Below are 18,300 nucleotides of genomic sequence, written 5' to 3'. Positions count from 1 at the left end.
TCTAGGGAGAAATTTCACACCTTAGCTTAGACTAAGAAATTAACTTATTAATGAATGAATGAATGAATTTAGAGAATCAGCAATTTATTGTGATGTTAATGTCGGTGTTTTTGTTTTTGGCTAGTGTTAGAGAGCAATTAGAAATCACTGTTATATAATGTCCCAAATAATATCCTCTTGTCAAATCACACCTACCTACATAAATTTGTACAGAAAATAAGTTATGATTTTTGATGTGACAAAACTTATTAGGAAAAATATAAGACATTTAGAATGCGTTATCTTCACCTTAAAAAAAAATTTCAGGTTTTAATAAGTTTCGATAAACTTAGTTAAGTTCAATATATTTAAATAAATTTTAGCACCTTATAAAATGAACTTCAATAAGTTTTTGATAAGAGTTACAATAAGTTCAGTTTAGATAACTTTAAGAAAATTTAGACGAAAAAACACACCTTTAATAAAATATTTGTTACCTTTTAATCGTTGTGTTTTTATTAAAAGTGTAGGAGGAGTTTGGAAGGACAATAATGGGAGTGATTTAAGATTCAAATTCTATATTGATTTTGAGAGTCAAACTTTAAAATTTTTGACCATGTAATCTTATTAATATATACAAATAACATATTTATGCGAGATCTTGTTAGATATGTCTCAATTTATACATTTATAATATCAACTTTTTATATTTTTTTTCTACTACGAAATAAAAGATATTGTAGATCAAAAATACATTTTGAAGACTGCGCAAAAAAAAACGAGAACTATATTAAAGAGTGTCGGTTTGATAACGTGAGTACAATCTGCATGAGTTTGCTGGTCTTCGTAGTGCTATGCTTAATTAGGGGGTTTCTATACACTCAAATTTAACTTATTCAACACATTGAACTTGTAGACTTTTTTCTTGGATATTATTAAAAGTTATTAGACCTCGATCAACCTGATCAAACTTTATTGGACCATATAATGTTTAGCTTTGAAATATCTTAGGTTACCTTAATCACTGTATAACATGACTGCAAAAACTTGATTTTGTCTTCTTTTCATACAAAGACAAAGATTTACTTCATATCTTATCTTTAAGCAACATTTTTTCCCTAGGGGAAATCCTAATTGGACTTCTCAAGATTTCACTAAAAAATAATACAATCAAATTCTATTTGGAGATAATAAATAAGGATAGATACTAAAAATAAAATATTGTAAATTTTTTTTTTGATTGGATTTTGAAATGAAAACGTTTCGTATAATAATATCTTATACGTAAAAAAAACTTATATGGACCTGGTCCATACTAAATTTAGCGTGGGCCTAATGCTCATACACCATACATGTGATTTATGAACAAAAGGTAACTAAATTAAAAAATAATAGATATAAAAGAGTAGCTAATAGCTATAGATTGTAAAGGGTGATTATGTGACAAGAAAAGTTACTATGTTATAAAGTGTAACTTTTATTATAATAAACTAATGTGAGAAAGGATGGCTGCATAAAAAAACAGTCACTATGTTAAATAATGGTAGATTAGTGCAATATTAGGTTGTAAAAGATGACTATACAAACAAAAAGGGTCACTACTCACTATGTCACATTGATGGTTTTCATCCACGCTAATATTAGTGTAAACCAGGTCCACACGACACTAACTCACCTCACTTCGAAAAATTATTTCCCAATAATAATCCATTAGTCCTCCTTAAAGTAGAAAGTGGAAATCACTGTCAACAACATCAAGTTATTTTTGAATTTTTCTCTTTTGTCTCCCAAAAAAAAATTCAAAAGTTGGCTGCTGCATTATGCAAATTGAAAGCATATTCAGTAGTTTTTCAAGCCTGGCTGTTGATCAAATGCACACACATTCTATGTACCTGTAGTCATGTAGACTGTAGAGACCTAACTCTTGGACTTTAAAAATAACAAAAAAAAATAGGGATGCAAAATGTCTGAACTTTAATTAATAGGATTGAGAATATGTAAACTTTTCAAAATTCCTGTTTTGGCTAGTTTGAATGTGTAATTATTTATGTTCTTGGTCAGTTTTTTCCCCATTGGTTCAGATTCTGACTTTATTGAGAATAATATTAAGAATTTGATCTTTTCACTCTAAGAAATTACAAATAAATCCTACCTTAGTTTGATAGATAGATGTTGATCTTCAAGTGAAACATGCATGTATTCGAGTATTAACCACTAAACCAACCAACAGCCATCAATGGCGAGTTTCGATGTCAATAAAAACTCAGCCTTCTATGTGGAATTGTGGATCCTTGTTACTTTTTATCTGTGAACTAAGGCGAGTAGCTAACGAATAAACAAATTAGTAGCCCTAATCACAGGTTTGTCAAATTTTCGCCTTCGATTTAAAAACAACAAACAAGCTAACTGCGTAACAATCAGGAAATCACAGGTGATAAGAACCGGATGTATCCATTTACCTAATTTTACCTCTAACAAGCGAAAAGGCAATAATTGTTAACTTCCTCCTAGATTAAGTGACCCATTACCAGTTTAGATGGCTCGGGTTTCCTAGTGCAATGAGATTGCATCATATCACTCACCTCACAAGTGTTATGCCATATAGGGCCATAAAATGATAATTAATAGTTATTATAAGCAAAAAAGGTTGAGATACCTAAAATGTGAAACGGCTTCCTGTTCCATCAAGAAAACGATCTGTATGCCATCCTTTACTCTGGAGTTCAGACAAAAACTGGGGGAACACACTCTCCATCTTCTCATATGCCTGAACCAGCACACTTGGGTTAAGATCATCGAAAGATTGCTCAGTGTTTGAAGCATACGCGGCAACTAACCACCCTCGCAAAGCATCTTCCCCAGTGGCATTTTGCTCCAACACCATGTCGGTCCATCTGTTTCCTAGGCTCAAAACGAACTTTTCTTCAGGGAAGATTTCTTTCCATCTCTGGAACATCGAGGGTTTGGCAACCTTGTGTAGAGGTCTTCCAACTTTAACATTCCCGGCATCTTCTATGAGGCGCCCGGGATATAAAAGGTCTTCTTTGTATCTGAGGTCAGCTGGAGTTGATATCCTACCCATCTGCAAGTTTAAAATCGAATGAATCAAAAGATAACATGGACTTACAGTGTATGAGCAGTGAAAATGTGCAACTGTAATACCAACCTTCACAAAATCAGCCACTACGATAGCGGTTCTCTGTGGATTTAGCGTGTTGACAGGAACAGCTTTCATTTCTTCAACTACACTATATACATGCATAATTGAAAGAAGTGGTGCAACAATCATCTGTATGACAATCTTTATGTTAGTTTGGGAACCTTAGTGGCGGCAAAATCTACGCAAAAATAAAATTATAGACAAATTTTGAAAAGCTAAATGACAATGTCAAACGTACTCTCCAAAATTTGTTCCCAGTCCCTCTTTTCTAAGCTGACAAATGAATTCCACATATCAAATGAGCCATAAAGATATGCAAATCCAACAAGCTATTTCAATAAGATGAATTTTACCTTTCCTTGCATGGACGAACACACAGTGGATGCCAGTGAAATCCCTGCCCCTATTCCTATCACATTAAAGAGCGTAGATATTGCCTCCCCTTTAGCAAACAGATCGCTGAGGTTTCCTTCTTTCGCAAATGAAGAGTACAGTGGCAATCTCGTCGCTCTAGCAGCAACAACTGCCATACCCTATCATCCAACCTCAGTTAATTATCCAACTGTATGAAAGTAAAGTTTATTCACATTATGCAAAAGACCAACCAGCAAGATCTTATCCCCCAGCAATCAGCAAACAAAAGAAGAAAAACAAATAACTGGCTTGAACTATTTTACATGTAAGATACACCCTCTTCAATTACGGCTCCGTTTGGTAGGGCGTAATACGTTTTCCCGGAAAATTGTTTTCCTCTATTTTCAGTTTTACATAGTTTGGTTGGCAAAAGAGTGTAAAACCATTTTCCCTTGGGGTAAAATTACTCTCCCAATGATGAAAAACAATTTTCCTTTCAAAATGAAGGGAAAACTATTTTCCTTATCTCTCTTGTACACTTTTCTAACTACCTCCTTACTTTCCCTTTCGTTTTCCTTTCATTTCATCATTTTCCTTACATGAAACCAAACAACGGAAAACTAATTTTGGAATTGTGTTTTCCATAAAAATAATTTTACACTGAAAATGTTTTAAGCTCTACCAAACGGAGCCTACAAGGCATTCTACAATACCCATGGGCCATGGCCCATACAACATTAGATGCCACTTTATAATATCACAAGGTACAATTATAGGTTATTTTATATTATGCAGTAGTTGATGTCAATTCTTTACCATTACAAAATTTAACTTAATTCCTAATATGCGTAAAAATGGTTAACATGTCTTAAATATAGAAACAGCAGGAGCATATTTACGACTACAACTATAAGAAAAAGATCAAACCAAGTGACCATATAATTGGAGTTTCTTCATAAGTGGAAATTAGAAGGAAAAAAATTCATACCTTTGCAAAATTTCCAAGGCCAGCCATTTGTAGAAACAGATGTGGGCATAATGGAGACATAATTTCCAAGCCAGTTCCCAGGTCATAGAGAACATCAGCTGAAAGATATAAAAGTATATATGCATTAAATATACCAGAGAGTAGAAAACAGGCTTACAATTAGAGTACCACATGTGCTTCAAATAAAAGCATCAATTTTGTCTAATTCATTAGAAAGATGTTGTATTCTAACCAACAACCCTCCATCGTTTTGGTTCTGAATCCATCCTGGCACCAAGATTGCTGCAAATCAGCTTTCCAACGTGCTCCATACCATCTTTCAGTATCTACAGGAAATATACTTCTTCATACATCTTCAGATTGCTTTACAATAGAGCAATTATTCTAAGAGATAGTAGCTCACCCAGCTAACTACAGTTGCTTGTGCAGGTGTTGGCCGTAAGCCTGCAGCAAATAGCAGTGACTGCAGAAGAGTAAGAATATAATGATAGGAACATGCATCAGGGTGCTCATCTAATGTTAAGTGAGAAGCAGTGACACTTAACTCGTCACAATAAATACAGTCCTTAATACAACTGAATACAAAAGAGACAGAATTCAAAGCCCCTTTCATGTTACTTCTAAATAAGACACTCAAACTTAGGTAAGGGGAAAAAAGGCTTTTTCCGCCGCCGGGGGGGGGGGGGGGATGACGGCGGGACGAATGGTTTTTCTCTTCCACCCACCTCTCAGGTTTTACACTCACTTCAATTTATACCAGATCTATGTTACCTACAGGTAAAAGGATTTGAAACATAAGGGCTAAGGACTAGAGAGCATCTGAAACCAAAGGGGTAGATACTAGATAAGGTTTCATACTTTCATTCATTCATTCATTAGGCTTATAGGATCAAAGACTAATATAACGAAACATCAATGAGTCTGGAGTTTTGATGTTTGAATTGTTTTTCCACTCCCCCACATCAAGGTAGCCAAATTCCCTAGCAAAGTATCCGAAACACGAATGTCCTAGTTATTCACATCTCGGGTTCACAAAAATATGGCTTATAAGAAATAATCATAATACTAACGGGATGAAATCTTAGCAATTTGACAAAGAACAAACCCATTTTGACAATTAGAGTGATGTAAAACAGAAACAGGAAACTCTAGTTGACATATAATCAATCGTCAGGGATTAAAAAGAGATGACCTGAGTTGAGAGAACCGATAATGCTGCACTAGTAACATGTTGTAGAGCTCGAAATTGCGTATACCTACGATAACCCTCATTCACACTGCAACATTACAGACATCAATCACATTGCAATTCACTAAACACCGACTTTTGCGAGACAGAACAAATCTTCCAATCTATTTCATCCTACCTATATGGATAACCAGAGGGATAGAATGTATTGAGGAAGGATTCAGTCACCCTTTTAAACATAGGTCTTGAATCCTCAAGCACTTTCACCTGACAAACTCAATACATATTTAAAACTCAGCATAGCATAAAACCATCCAAAACACATCATTAACAATACAAATTGCAACAAAGCAAAAAAAAAAAAAGAAAAGAAGACCCTTATTTTATATATAAAAAAACAGTTAATATTGTAAAATTAAACAATGTTCATACAACCCATCAAAAAAATGGAATTAATATGCTCAAATTCAGCAATCTAACAAACCCAAATTCTCAAATTATCTATCTTTTTAACTCACAATTTGCAGAATGTGAATTCAATTCCAAAAGTTCCAAAGAACCCTACTTTTCCATTCTAGAATTTAGCAATTGCAATAACAAATGAAGAAAAAAAAACACAAAATTCAAGAAAGAGAAAGATACTAACGGAGAAACGACCATCTGGGTCGAAGTGAAATTGGCGGGAGATTGTTTCAGAGGTTTCAACCCAACAAAGGGGACCCACTTCTTCAACCTTGTGCAACTTTTCTGGTTCTTTCTTCTGCATTGTGGGTAATTTATCCTGAACCCAGAAAAACAAAATTGGATATTAAACCTCAGAAATAGAGCTTTAAACGAATAAGTGAAACTTCCATTGATTGTTTGATGAGAACTTACCAATAAGTTCATTTTTTCAGCAGTCAATAACTCAATACTCAATACTACCCGCGAAAGATGGGAGAAGGAATAGAATGGAAGATGTTGGATTGGAGTGGCTAAGGGATAACGAAATTAATTTTATTTTTGTGGTTGGTTGGGGAGGTGATCAAGTATAGCCAGGCCCAATTAGATTGGTGTCACCGATTAAAGTCGTGGTTTATTTGAATATTATTCTTAGATGATTTTTGTGTATAGTTTACTCGATTTGATTTAACTTAGCCCAACTTATTAAACGAACTTTTTAGGAGATATGTATGTGGTACAATTTAATGTGGCAAGCACAACGTGCTTCGTAGATACACCATATCCATTTGAACAATGAGTTTAGGAGTTTGTCGATATTATTAATGAGTTTGAGAATGACTATTATTAGGTATGTATAGGTACATCAACTAAATCCCCTCAAAAAAATGCATGTATCAAATAGGGAACCAATTCAGGGAAGCTTTATCGGATTAATAATGTTTCCATCTATTATTCTCGATATTAGTTTGGAGCTAAAAAATGGTAAATTTTAATTTTTAAACCATTCTCAGTGGTTTCCATGAGCCAATTTTTCTTCTTTTCAAGAGAAAAATCACAAGCAACATTAATAGGCCATGTTATAGCTACCTCCACAAAGGGGTCCATAACTTTCTATTCCATGAGATGTGATAGAGAGAGCATTGCTTAGTTAGATGATGTATAGTAAAAAGTATTTCATCTTTATAACACAGCATTGACACTTTTACTTACTGCAAAAGCAATCTATTGTGTCGAAAATTACGAAGCAAAACAAAGCATATAAATAACAGCTCAAGCTTTCTTTAGCAGCAAACAAACATCAATTCCTCAGTTTAACATGTACACCAGAGACTGCAGTACAAACCCATCTACAGGTAGCTATTCAAATTAAACTTGAATCATGGTGATCTTAGAGACTGCAGTACAAGCTCACGAAACCCCGGAACAAAAAAAAAAAGAAAAATGATCGCGCTATATGTTAGCTGCTATATTCAGATAGATCAGTGACAGGTACTCAATGGAGGAGTATGCTCCGCTTTAGACTATAGCATTTAGCTAAGATACCCAAAGACGTCAGCATGAGTTGATATTCCTCATAGTAGTGAATTGACCACACTACATTTCAGTGTCATCATCATAATCAAAATCCTGATCGTTATGTCTGATTCTCTTTCCTTCTCTAGCGCCTCTCCCTTTCTTCGGTTTGCCCCTGTGATTCGAGAAAATGATTCTGTAGTGAGCAGAATGTAGCACATATTGCCATTGTAGCTGCACGTATAGTACAATGCATGACGTCATAGTAATTGTGCTTTTGTGCATTATCTAGTTCCAAGAATGACATATAGAATGGAATTCAAGCAAGCATAACCATCATAACTTTATACCATCTTCCTTTTATGATTAGATAACGCAAGAGAAAATGATATGAACGCCCTTTAATGAATGTCGTTTTCTTCACCTTATAAGAATTTCTTTGTCTTTACACCACTGGTATGAAGATAACTGTTATGAGTTTAGCCTCACTATTATGATTGAAGTAGTACTTACTGTCCATTTCCGAGGATACCAATGCCCCTGTATCGACCTGGACCAGACTCCAATCTTCCATCTACCAACATATGCAGGAAGCGTCAGAATATGATTTAAGAAATTCTGGTAGGAAGAAAATTGCTCATGTCACAGATGAAAAGCACACCTTCTCTTCCTAGTGCCTGATCTTCGGCCTACAGTGGCACCAGCAAACAAACACAACAAGATGGTTAGAGTGACCACCGAGAAGGAAAAGAAAGAAGAAAAGAACGTCAATTTTTGGATAAACTCAACTACTAGGTGATAAACTTAAATTTGAAACTGAACAACATAGTTGATGACATATGTACAACAACTTTCATCAGATTTCTCAAAGAATTGACTAAAGCATCAGTGTTACATGAGAAATTGCATCTCATATTCTTCATGACGCACATAAGTTCTTGCATTTCTCATACATGCTCTCTCTCGATTCATCATTTTTCCATAGTGAGCAGATGCTCAAAACACAAAGGATATTTATTTTTACCTAGGTAAGTGGGTGGAAAGGTAGTTGAAAGACAAGAAAGAAGGAGAGCATTTTATGAAGTAATGCAGTTAAATCAAATGAAGGAATAGACTATATTTCTTCACCAACAACCAAATGCACTTCATGCCTCCCCTTGCTTAATTTTTAATATTATGTACTGTGGTGACTATGGTAGGACAAGCAATGCCTCCTCAATTCGATGTTGTATCACACTTTGACATTCCATCTGCTAAGCTATAAAAGTTCATAATAGTATATGCCTAAATTTACACCAATTTTAACACCGGAATACATCTTAATATCAAAGCCAGATACGCCTTAAACTCAAAAGATTCTCGAGATACAAACAATCGCCAAACATCAGATATCCGAAGTTCATAGATTTTGGGACAGAGAAGAAAAACCCTCCTAAACCACACAGTCACAACAAAACAATTAACAACATCAACCCCCAATATTACAGTGAAAATAATTGAAAGTTGAAACTTTTAGATGCAAGCAGCAAAAGCTATGACAACATTGATATGTGACTTGTCAAGACTCAAGACAAGGGGATAATGGCAGCTTCTCTAAAGTTCAGCAGAACTCTCCAGAACAAAACAGTGCAGGGCTTACCTAGTTGGCTAATAGCTTCGTTTACAAACATGGTTCCTAAGAACAAAGTGGCTATAAAAACAAAATCAATCTCAACTCTCAAGCCAATATTAATTGAGATGACAATTTGTCCTCATCTCTAATAGTGATAGAAACCTTAATTATTCACCCTGAAATGTTGGAAAGAAGGCATCCTTACTTAAAACACCACTCCAAGCCTTTCTAATTCAATCATTTACAACTTCATGTTAACATTCCTCCCTTTTTTCTTTCATTGGATGGACGCGACATTTGTATAAGAAAAAGTTACGCCAAGAGCTGTGGTAGTAGTGGTAATGACTGACCCACTAAATTTTGAACTTCCATTTGGATTTACATCAGAATCCTCGGAGGTACTAATTTCAAATGATAGAGATATTCTCCCAAGGTTCAGACAAACAAATATGAAAATCTTTGCCAGCTCTCCCTCTCTTGTTGCTCCCACTTGAGTTAATTATATCTCTCAGCCACTTCTTCATCAAGACACCATTTTAAATAAGCCAAAAAGAGTGCTACCATATATAAGATGCAAAAAAACATACTGCTGGTGAGGTGATTGATGATAAGGAGAATAGCCTGTCTTCAGGCTGAAACTTCCTGGACCGCTTCAACCTAAACAAAGAATCCAGAAAAAATAACCCACTTTTAGACAAAAGATCTCCATCAAATAACAAAATTTGCAGTTCGCTAGATACCTTCGTTCAGGTATGATAAACACGAGGCAAAAAGGTAAGATATACACATCTGCTAATGCTTGAGCCAAACCCACATACTGCCACAAGTCACTCCAAATCTAACTTATGCTAAACTATCCGATAAACTTTAGGCTTCACTCTTAATGATAGTAAAGAATTTTTAGAGTTAAAGCAATCATTTTACTATCAATAACAAAGGAGCTAGATTTCCACCTCTTTCGACTTGAGTGCTACCATCATAAAGCATCAATCACAAACGCAAATAGAAAAGTAACATTATGCATATGGTATTCAAAAGAAACTGAGACAGAAAATGGGAAAGAGTTCATGAAATTACATTGTAGTGCTCTTTGAAGTTGATAAAAACCCATCATAACCTTTCAATACATTTCCACATTGGCTAGGATCTTGTAAATACGTCGTCTCCATGTCAAAAACCTGCACGTGCAACAACACGCGCATCACATCTAAATCTGAATACATGATGGTGAGGAGAAGATAAAGATATTATTGGCCCACCAAAGAATGCATACAAATCATGTTGATATGATTCAAATTGCTTTATTACTAACAGCATTCTTCTCATATTGTTTACATGAGAAATTTCCTCGGGTATGATATTATAATCATATACCAATGCAATTCTGCTTGTGCATCAATCCACATGAAAATAGTTGCATTACTTCAGGTGAAGATTTCATATCCTTTTCTTCCTTAAAGAATCCAATGCCAACTACCTCAATATTTACAGACTTGCACTATTCTACAATGTAACTTCTCTTTCACCAGCCTCTCGACTCTCGATAAATTTGGTTTGGTAACACAAAGACAGAAATCAGATGCCCAAGAATCAAGATAATCTTGGACATAAAAATTCCGCAAATGATTAGATCCCTCTCTAGCAATGAACAACCGAACAAAACAACAATGAGTTTCAGCACAACCAAAGGAACAAAGTCATTGTATTTGCACACATTAGAATCTTCAAACAACAAAGAGTATATAAAACAAACAATAATATGAATCAAAACCCTTAAAACTCCATCTTCATCAATAAAAACCCTGAAATTCATAATTTCATTCACTATCTAAGCAACAAAACACTGATTATAAATAAAACCCATCAACTCATTTCTTGTCACAAATTAATTCTTACCAATTTGATTAAATTCATACCAACCAAATGCTTAATTAAAAAACCCAATATTATATATTTCAATCAACTTGAGCAACATTAAACCAAACAACTAAAAAACCCAGAAATAAAATCAAGCACACAAAATGTAGGATTTAGGAAAATCACCTGTTTTTCAATATTTCTGAGTTCTTCATGAAGTTTAGCTCTTTTAGTCAAAAGAGAAGCCAAAACTGCAGATGGGTTTGAAGGATTTCGGTGCCCTAGAAAAAGAAAGAACACAAATTTCAGTGTGAAATTACTAACAAGTAAGAAAATACAATTACAAATAATTAGGGTTTGTCGAGTGTTTGATCTTACCCTCTGACTCCATAGGGTTTTTTTTAGCGGGGAAAATTTGAAAAACAGGTAGAAGATCAGAGTTTTCTCAAAGGTTGTTTTTTGTTTCGTAGTAACATGTAAATTTATGATCGATATCAACTTGCTAGGGTACTTGTATAAGGTTTCGAAACTCTTTCTATGAGAAAGTTCCTTTTTTTTCTTAAGAAAATAACTTATGATTTACAAATTACAATCAGAACTCCCTAGTTAATCTTCTAGATTTACGTACATATTTTGATGGGTGAATCGTGCAATTGTGTTTTCAACAATGTGAGTATATGACTATGTATATTATATAGATATATTCAGGTTCAGCCACGCTTTCAAGATGCCTTGGTGGTGAAATGGTAGACAGACGAGACTCAAAATCTTGTGCTAAACAGAGTGGAGGTTCTTTACGGTATAGACGCTTATGACCTCCCCCTGAAAAAGGGACTCGTTGAGCCGGGATCACTAATTCCAAAATCAAAAGAGTGATTGGGTGAAAAAATAAAGGATTTCTAACCATCTCACATGTGCTTTTGGTAATCAGAGTTTTTTTAAAAATTGAAACTTTATAGTTGTATATTTGAAGTTTTTGTTATAGAAATGTCACTTGGTATATACTAAGTTTATCAAGGAGATTGACTAACTAAGCAAATACGTCATATAACGCGTGAACTTCACATACCAACTTCATATGCATGCATGTGATTGTAATCCTTTAATTTGAGAGGGAGCATCATGCTGGGAGTGTATTCTCTTCATTTTATTTAACTTACTGAATAGAGCTTATCTAACTTATAAAAACTTATTTGGACTTTATAAGACTTATATGAACTTATCGAAAATTATTAAAAGTTATTGGACTTCTTTAAACCTAAAACTTTTGTCTTAATTAAAAACGAAGAGAATGCATACTCAATATTCGCTCAATAAGATCGAAGAAATACTTTGGGGACGGCAAGGTTAATTTAGATCTAACCTTATCAAGAATATCGTTTCCCAGATATATATATCTATAGTTTCTTGACCAAGTTCTAAATGACTTTATGTTGAACCATGACAATTTACAAATACGGTATGCAAATTCTAATTTTTTGCTATATTTAAAGGATTGCTGGAGATTTATTTTACTCGAATATTTGGATTACAATTTTTTGAAGGAATAGTAATATTAATGTATATTATATAATACTCAACAAACTGTTTTATGTCCTCAATTTAATCGATACTTATACTACTTTTGTATCTTCTTGTTCTTTCCAATTGCTTTTAGGAAGAAATCAATGAATCTGGTTTAATAATGTCTATTGAAGTCATATGAGGTAGTTATACATGAATCGATAAAAGCGAGAAAAGCAAATAATACACTATAAAAGAAAAAAGAATGAAAAGAACAAAAAAAGATACATATATCTATTTTTGTGCAATCTTTTTTTTGGCCTCTATTGGGAATCCATGGTAATATAAAGGGTTGTGCTTAATCGAAAACTCTCACGGTTTAACATGATCTGTATGTACTTGAGGGCAGACACTTTGAGAGTTGGGGGTTTATAGATAGCTTCATGTAAATAAAACTCTTTTGTTGGCTAGTATTTACAAGTTACAACAGTCCACTTCTTCATCATTTTCTGGTCCTGTGGCCATGTTATCAAGTGCATATAGCAGCGTTATTCCTACGCACCGTCCTAACTTTCCTTTTTAATCAATTCTCAATTTCATAATAAGATAAATTGTCAATGACTCACAATGGTCAAACTTCGTTTGGCAGCATCTAAAAGAATTACATCAGCAGTTACAAACAAATCTGCTCAATTAATTATATCTTTTATCTAACTTATAGACTCATACCAAGTAAGTGTTGGCCCAGTGGTGATGGGGACTGGCTTTGGTAGGACGGACTCGTGTTCGAATCCCCGCAACACCCTTGGGAGAGGAATGGAACCTAACCACCCCAAACTTGGCCTCGATCCGGATGTAGCCCGAAGGGTGAACCGGGTGAAAACACAAAAAAAAAAAAAAAAAAAAAAAAAAAAAAAAAACTTATAGACTCATTAGTATTGGGATGGTTAAACATCGTCCCTAAATTACTTAAAATCGTCTAAATTCTTATCTAAAAGTACTATTATATCTTTACTATAATTTTTTTTTTTGATTTTTTACTCCAACTTAACTCCTCTAATTTATATTCTTTCTCATCTTCACCATCACCACCGACGATAAACACCGACGAACACAAAATTCCGAGTAATTTTTTCTATTAATTCTTTTAGACTCATCATTAATGAGAGTACTTTTTTAATCAATGTATAACTTTGACACAAGGCAATACTTTAATCTATTATTATTATAATAAGGTATTAATAAAAGAAATCAATAAAAAGTATTTCCTTTGTATTTTTAATTGCACTATTCGTTTTTCAAGTTTGCCAAAACGCTTCTTTAAACATTAATATCTCTAATTGCGTATAACTAAAAATTATAAAAGTTTGATATTTGAAATTCTTATATTCTAGACGAGTCTAACAAGACACCACTTCATGCAAGATAGAAAAATAAAGCTGGTTCGCGAATAGTGTCAAAAACGAAATAATGCAATTAACAAGAAAAAGCGAAAGTATAAATTAATATATATACTAACCAAAATTAAAACCATTGACAATTCGAAAAAACACTATTGAAATACCAATAGTGATTAGGTTAATTTCTTTCAGTGACTAGTTTATTTCATTTAGTGACTATGGGCATGTTTGGCAAAACTAGCGGTTCTAGTAGCTGTTAGAGGTTGTAGTAGCGGTAGCTGTTGGGGGTAGCTGCTAGCTGTCTACTAGTAGCTGTCAGCGGTCAGCGATTAAATTAGTTGTTTAATTAGAAGTGTTTGGCAAAAGTAGCTGTTGGAATTGTAAAAGATAAAAAAATTAGTTAATAATTCTACCTTATGCTAATATATAGGGTTTATTTGCTAGACCGCTACCTCTAAATCTCAAACGTTACTTGTAGTAACGTTCTACAACCGCTGCTCATAATCTACTACAACTGCTACCCGCTACTACAACCACTACCTTACCAAACACTCATAATTTTCTTAAGTAACGTTTCAATATTGTCCAATCGCTAACCGCTACCTCAAACGCTAATGCCAAACAGGACTTATGTCTACTCTTATATTAAAATTAGAATGTCTCTTTTAATAATTTTTTATTGAAAAAAAAGACTAAAAGAGAAAATATCTAAAATTTCTTCTTTAATCCATCTTCAACTCTTCAAGTTCAAGCATGGATTATCATCTCTCTTAAGAAGAGAACAAAAAGAAAGAACCTTTTTCAATCATCCACAACATCAAAAAATTCCATTTTATTTTTCTACCTTATTTCCCTCCATTTTATCACAACCCTTAAAACCCATTTATATTTCTCTCTTTACTTTTTCATCATCTCTCTATAATTTGAGCTAATTTGGTGCAATTTTTTTTTGGTGTTTACCCTTCAACTCAAGCAAACAACTTCTTTAGCCATGTCTTTCAGAAGGGTATTCTTTTCTTTTGTCCTTTGATTCTTCTTCATCTTTTTATTACTGATTTTTACAAAGTTCTATGCTTTTTCAGTTTATTAATCTCTTAATTCAATCTGATAGATCATGAATTTATAATTTATAATTTATCTCACGAAATTTGTGTTGTTTTGTTACTTGTTAATCCGAAAAGACATGAACTTTGATGTTTTTGTGCTATTTAATTCTCTGTAAATTAGATATGTGTAAGTATTCCAATATTTGTGCTTGTAATTTTGGGATAAAGATGATGTTTTTCTCTGTAAATTACATATGTGTAAGTGTTCCAATATTTGAGTTTGTAATTTTGGCATAAAGATGACATTTTTTGGACCTTCTTTTTGTTTTTTGTTTTTGTATTTTGTTCCGTAATTATTGTGAATTAGGGTATTTTGAAGAAACAAGAATCAGAAATAAAGGGTAAACAAGAAAACAGTAATAAGAACTTAATTCAACATATTTCTACAATCCTATAGAAATTTCATGTGTCTGTTTTTAGTTTAGATGAATAAAATGTGTTATTTTGGCCATAGGTTATGACTTATGACTTATGAGTACTTCATGCTTGTTCACCTGTTTGGTTGTTTCCACTTTATTTGAGACATTTGAGAAGAGTCAGGCTATTTAGAGAATTGTTCACCACGGGTTTTTAGGGACGTTTTGGTAAATCGACTAGTTTTTGTCGCCCCACACCAATTCCTCATGTACCTTCACTGGAGAATAGGTTATCTGTTTAGCTTTTGTGTGTGTAGTGGTCTTAACTCTTAAGTGAATACATCTTTGAATTTGTTTGGAGAAGTATGTTGCTTAACTTCTTGTGATCGACAATGAAGTGCATAACATAGATCTTCAATTTTATTGTTATGTTTTTGTACCTTTGATGATTTGCTGACTATTACTTGATTCATATGTTATGGTGATGATTGACATTTGTAACCCTAGCTGAGTAATTAAGGCTTTGTTCTCCTCACCTCATTGTCACTTATTTGGAAAAATAACTTCAATTAAGTTAAGGTTCAGGGCCAAATAGCCAATAAGCTCAAATAAAATTATGTAAGGGCTAATAAGTTCGAATAATGCTATAATAAGCTTCCATAACTTTCAATAAGTTCACATGAGTCCTTATAACTTAATCTAAGCTCAAATGTGATCATATTAGTAAAATTTAGGTGAAGAGAGCACTGTCCTTGTAACTTAATATAAGCTCAAACTATGTTACTCAGACACGGGTTGAGTGTTTACTCGGATGCGGGTGTCCAAGTGTACGACTCAGTTATTTTGTAGAAAAAAGTCAAGTTTTTAGCTTAAAATGAAGTATCCAAGTAAAGTGTCGTTTCGGACACGACGACACTAACACCCCGTTTTTGAGGTAAATGAAGGTGTTGTAGTAACACTGAGCACAAATATGTAAAGGTTAGTGAAATTTAGGTGAAGAGAACACACCCCAAGTCTAGTTTACTTTCAAATGTCAATCCTGTGAATCTTATTATGGCATGCCTATGATATCCACAAGGTAAATTAAGTATCTTTCACTTTTTAACAGTCCAACTCTATGTCTGGGTTGTCTATTGCGGACCAAAGCAAAAAAGCATTTCTTGAGCTAAAGAGAAAGAAGGATCATCGCTACGTAGTATTCAAGATCGATGAGAAGAAAAAAGAGGTGGTAGTTGAGAAGACTGGCACGCCAGCAGAGAGCTATGATGATTTTTTGGCTGTCTTACCAGGAAATGACTGTCGATATGCAGTTTATGATTATGATTTTGTGACATCTGACAACTGCCAAAAGAGCAAGATTTTCTTCTTTGCATGGTTAGCTCTTTGCCTGGTTCTTTCAGCTGGTTTCTGTTTATTATATTTGCAGTAATAGGAACTACTTTTGCTTTGATTAAATTGTGATCTAGATTTTTTGGCTTGGAGATGCTAATCTATAGATAAATAGATAATGATATCCTGTTCTTTGTTCTGTTTCAAATTGTGGATTCGAACTGTTATAGGCTACTGGGTCTGGAATGGCTTGTTGATATCTCGTTTATTCGTGGTAAAGTTGTAGCATTTCCCAATAGGGACACTATAAGGTACTTGGACAAAGAACACGAAACACCAAACCATTTAGTTGTAAACAAGGCTGTGAAAGGACATTAATACCCTTGCTTATTGGCTATAGTTGGTTTGGAGTAATGGGACTTGTGTCTTTTCACAACTTTACCACCAAGAAGGCTAGTGTTTAGCTGCGCTCTTGGACAACTTAACATATTATAGTAGCTCTACGCCTCTACTGCTGTTAGAAGTTAGCTGCCAGTAGTTTTACTAGCTACTCCATTAAACACTATGTAACTTAGGTACTCGCTTCAAATAAGTGTTGAAGTAGCAAAATTAATAACAATATTATCTCAAAACTCAATTTTTCTTAGCTTTTGCGAAATAACTAATAGATGAAAGCAAAAGCTCAGCGCTACTTTGTCAAACATGGCTTTAGAATTAGTGATGTTTTGACTTGCTAAAGCTACTCTAACAATAACTTTTAGAACCCATCCTGTTCATTTGAATATGGTTGTTTTGGCCTGGATTAACCTATTTGTGAACATAAAAGTAGCAGAAGCCATGCAATCTTCTGATTTCGAAGCTTTCTTTGTGAACTTTGTTATCTTGTGATATCGGATTTCTTGCAGAAACTTCTGTAAGATGATTTATTTAATCAATGTTTCATTGATTTGTAGGGCTCCTTCAACGTCTCGTATACGTGCCAAGATGTTGTACGCTACATCAAAGGAGAACTTCAAGCAGGAGCTTGATGGTGTACATTATGAGATTCAGGCTACTGATCCTTCAGAGATGGAACTCGAAGTGCTGAAAGAACGCGCACATTAACTATACAGACTGCACTACAGAGATGCTTCTTTCGCACATTGGAAGAACTGATCACCAAAAGTCTGACTCTTGAAGCTCATAGGTTGTTGCTGTTGTGACATATATACTGTTAGCTACTTAACCTGTGTTGCTTGTCAGACTAGGACGACATTACCCACATGTAAACTTACTACCAACTATGATGTTCTGATTCTTGGAAATTAAAACTTGTTCTTTCAGCCTTTGATGCATAAATTGGAGTATAATTCTTCATTGACACTGGTAAAGTCTATGTTATTCGGACTCGTTGACACATGTCGGACAGGAAAACGCGCCTATGCATCAGACTTGGCTATGTTATATAAATTTCGCATGATCTCTGCTTAAGATGAAGCTTTGAAATGTGGTAATTAAGGTGAATTAAAGAG

The 18,300-nt window shown here is 34.1% G+C and overlaps 3 protein-coding genes across 3 annotated transcripts; 1 reads left to right on the top strand and 2 right to left on the bottom strand.

Annotated features, from left to right (window-relative positions):
• Positions 1-2,411: 2,411 nt before the first annotated feature.
• LOC104894660 (protein root UVB sensitive 2, chloroplastic) lies at positions 2,412-6,704 on the bottom strand. Its single transcript, XM_010680951.4, has 10 exons — positions 6,547-6,704; positions 6,317-6,451; positions 5,849-5,937; positions 5,674-5,758; positions 4,885-4,944; positions 4,714-4,807; positions 4,482-4,579; positions 3,493-3,672; positions 3,146-3,268; positions 2,412-3,061 (listed from the first exon to the last, which is right to left on the bottom strand). The coding sequence occupies exons 1-10, from the start codon at positions 6,556-6,558 to the stop codon at positions 2,636-2,638; spliced, it is 1,302 nt and encodes a 433-aa protein (XP_010679253.2). The 5' UTR covers positions 6,559-6,704; the 3' UTR covers positions 2,412-2,635.
• A 668-nt stretch (positions 6,705-7,372) lies between these two features.
• Positions 7,373-11,752, bottom strand: LOC104894659 (uncharacterized). Its single transcript, XM_010680949.4, has 7 exons — positions 11,474-11,752; positions 11,282-11,376; positions 10,316-10,416; positions 9,826-9,895; positions 8,288-8,315; positions 8,140-8,200; positions 7,373-7,801 (listed from the first exon to the last, which is right to left on the bottom strand). The coding sequence occupies exons 1-7, from the start codon at positions 11,484-11,486 to the stop codon at positions 7,708-7,710; spliced, it is 462 nt and encodes a 153-aa protein (XP_010679251.1). The 5' UTR covers positions 11,487-11,752; the 3' UTR covers positions 7,373-7,707.
• Positions 11,753-14,727: 2,975 nt separating this feature from the next.
• Positions 14,728-18,151, top strand: LOC104894658 (actin-depolymerizing factor). Its single transcript, XM_010680948.4, has 3 exons — positions 14,728-15,004; positions 16,569-16,834; positions 17,743-18,151. The coding sequence occupies exons 1-3, from the start codon at positions 14,990-14,992 to the stop codon at positions 17,891-17,893; spliced, it is 432 nt and encodes a 143-aa protein (XP_010679250.1). The 5' UTR covers positions 14,728-14,989; the 3' UTR covers positions 17,894-18,151.
• Positions 18,152-18,300: the final 149 nt, after the last annotated feature.

The sequence above is a fragment of the Beta vulgaris genome, chromosome 5 (genome assembly GCF_026745355.1).
Source record: "Beta vulgaris subsp. vulgaris cultivar EL10 chromosome 5, EL10.2, whole genome shotgun sequence".
NCBI classification, from domain to species: domain Eukaryota; kingdom Viridiplantae; phylum Streptophyta; class Magnoliopsida; order Caryophyllales; family Amaranthaceae; genus Beta; species Beta vulgaris.
Note: the sequence above shows the minus strand (reverse complement) of the source record. Positions and strands in the feature narration are given on the sequence as shown.

Excerpts from the sequence above, each read along its gene's own strand:
- LOC104894660 (XM_010680951.4), bottom strand. Across the intron at positions 4,945-5,673 it reads TATCGGTTCTCTCAACTCAG|TCACTGCTATTTGCTGCAGG; the intron begins GTCATCTCTTTT and ends ACTCTTCTGCAG. Across the intron at positions 4,808-4,884 it reads AAGCAACTGTAGTTAGCTGG|ATACTGAAAGATGGTATGGA; the intron begins GTGAGCTACTAT and ends TATTTCCTGTAG.
- LOC104894659 (XM_010680949.4), bottom strand. Across the intron at positions 8,316-9,825 it reads CATCAATCACCTCACCAGCA|GCCGAAGATCAGGCACTAGG; the intron begins GTATGTTTTTTT and ends GTGCCACTGTAG. Across the intron at positions 7,802-8,139 it reads GGTATCCTCGGAAATGGACA|GGGCAAACCGAAGAAAGGGA; the intron begins GTAAGTACTACT and ends CTCGAATCACAG.
- LOC104894658 (XM_010680948.4), top strand. Across the intron at positions 16,835-17,742 it reads AAGATTTTCTTCTTTGCATG|GGCTCCTTCAACGTCTCGTA; the intron begins GTTAGCTCTTTG and ends ATTGATTTGTAG.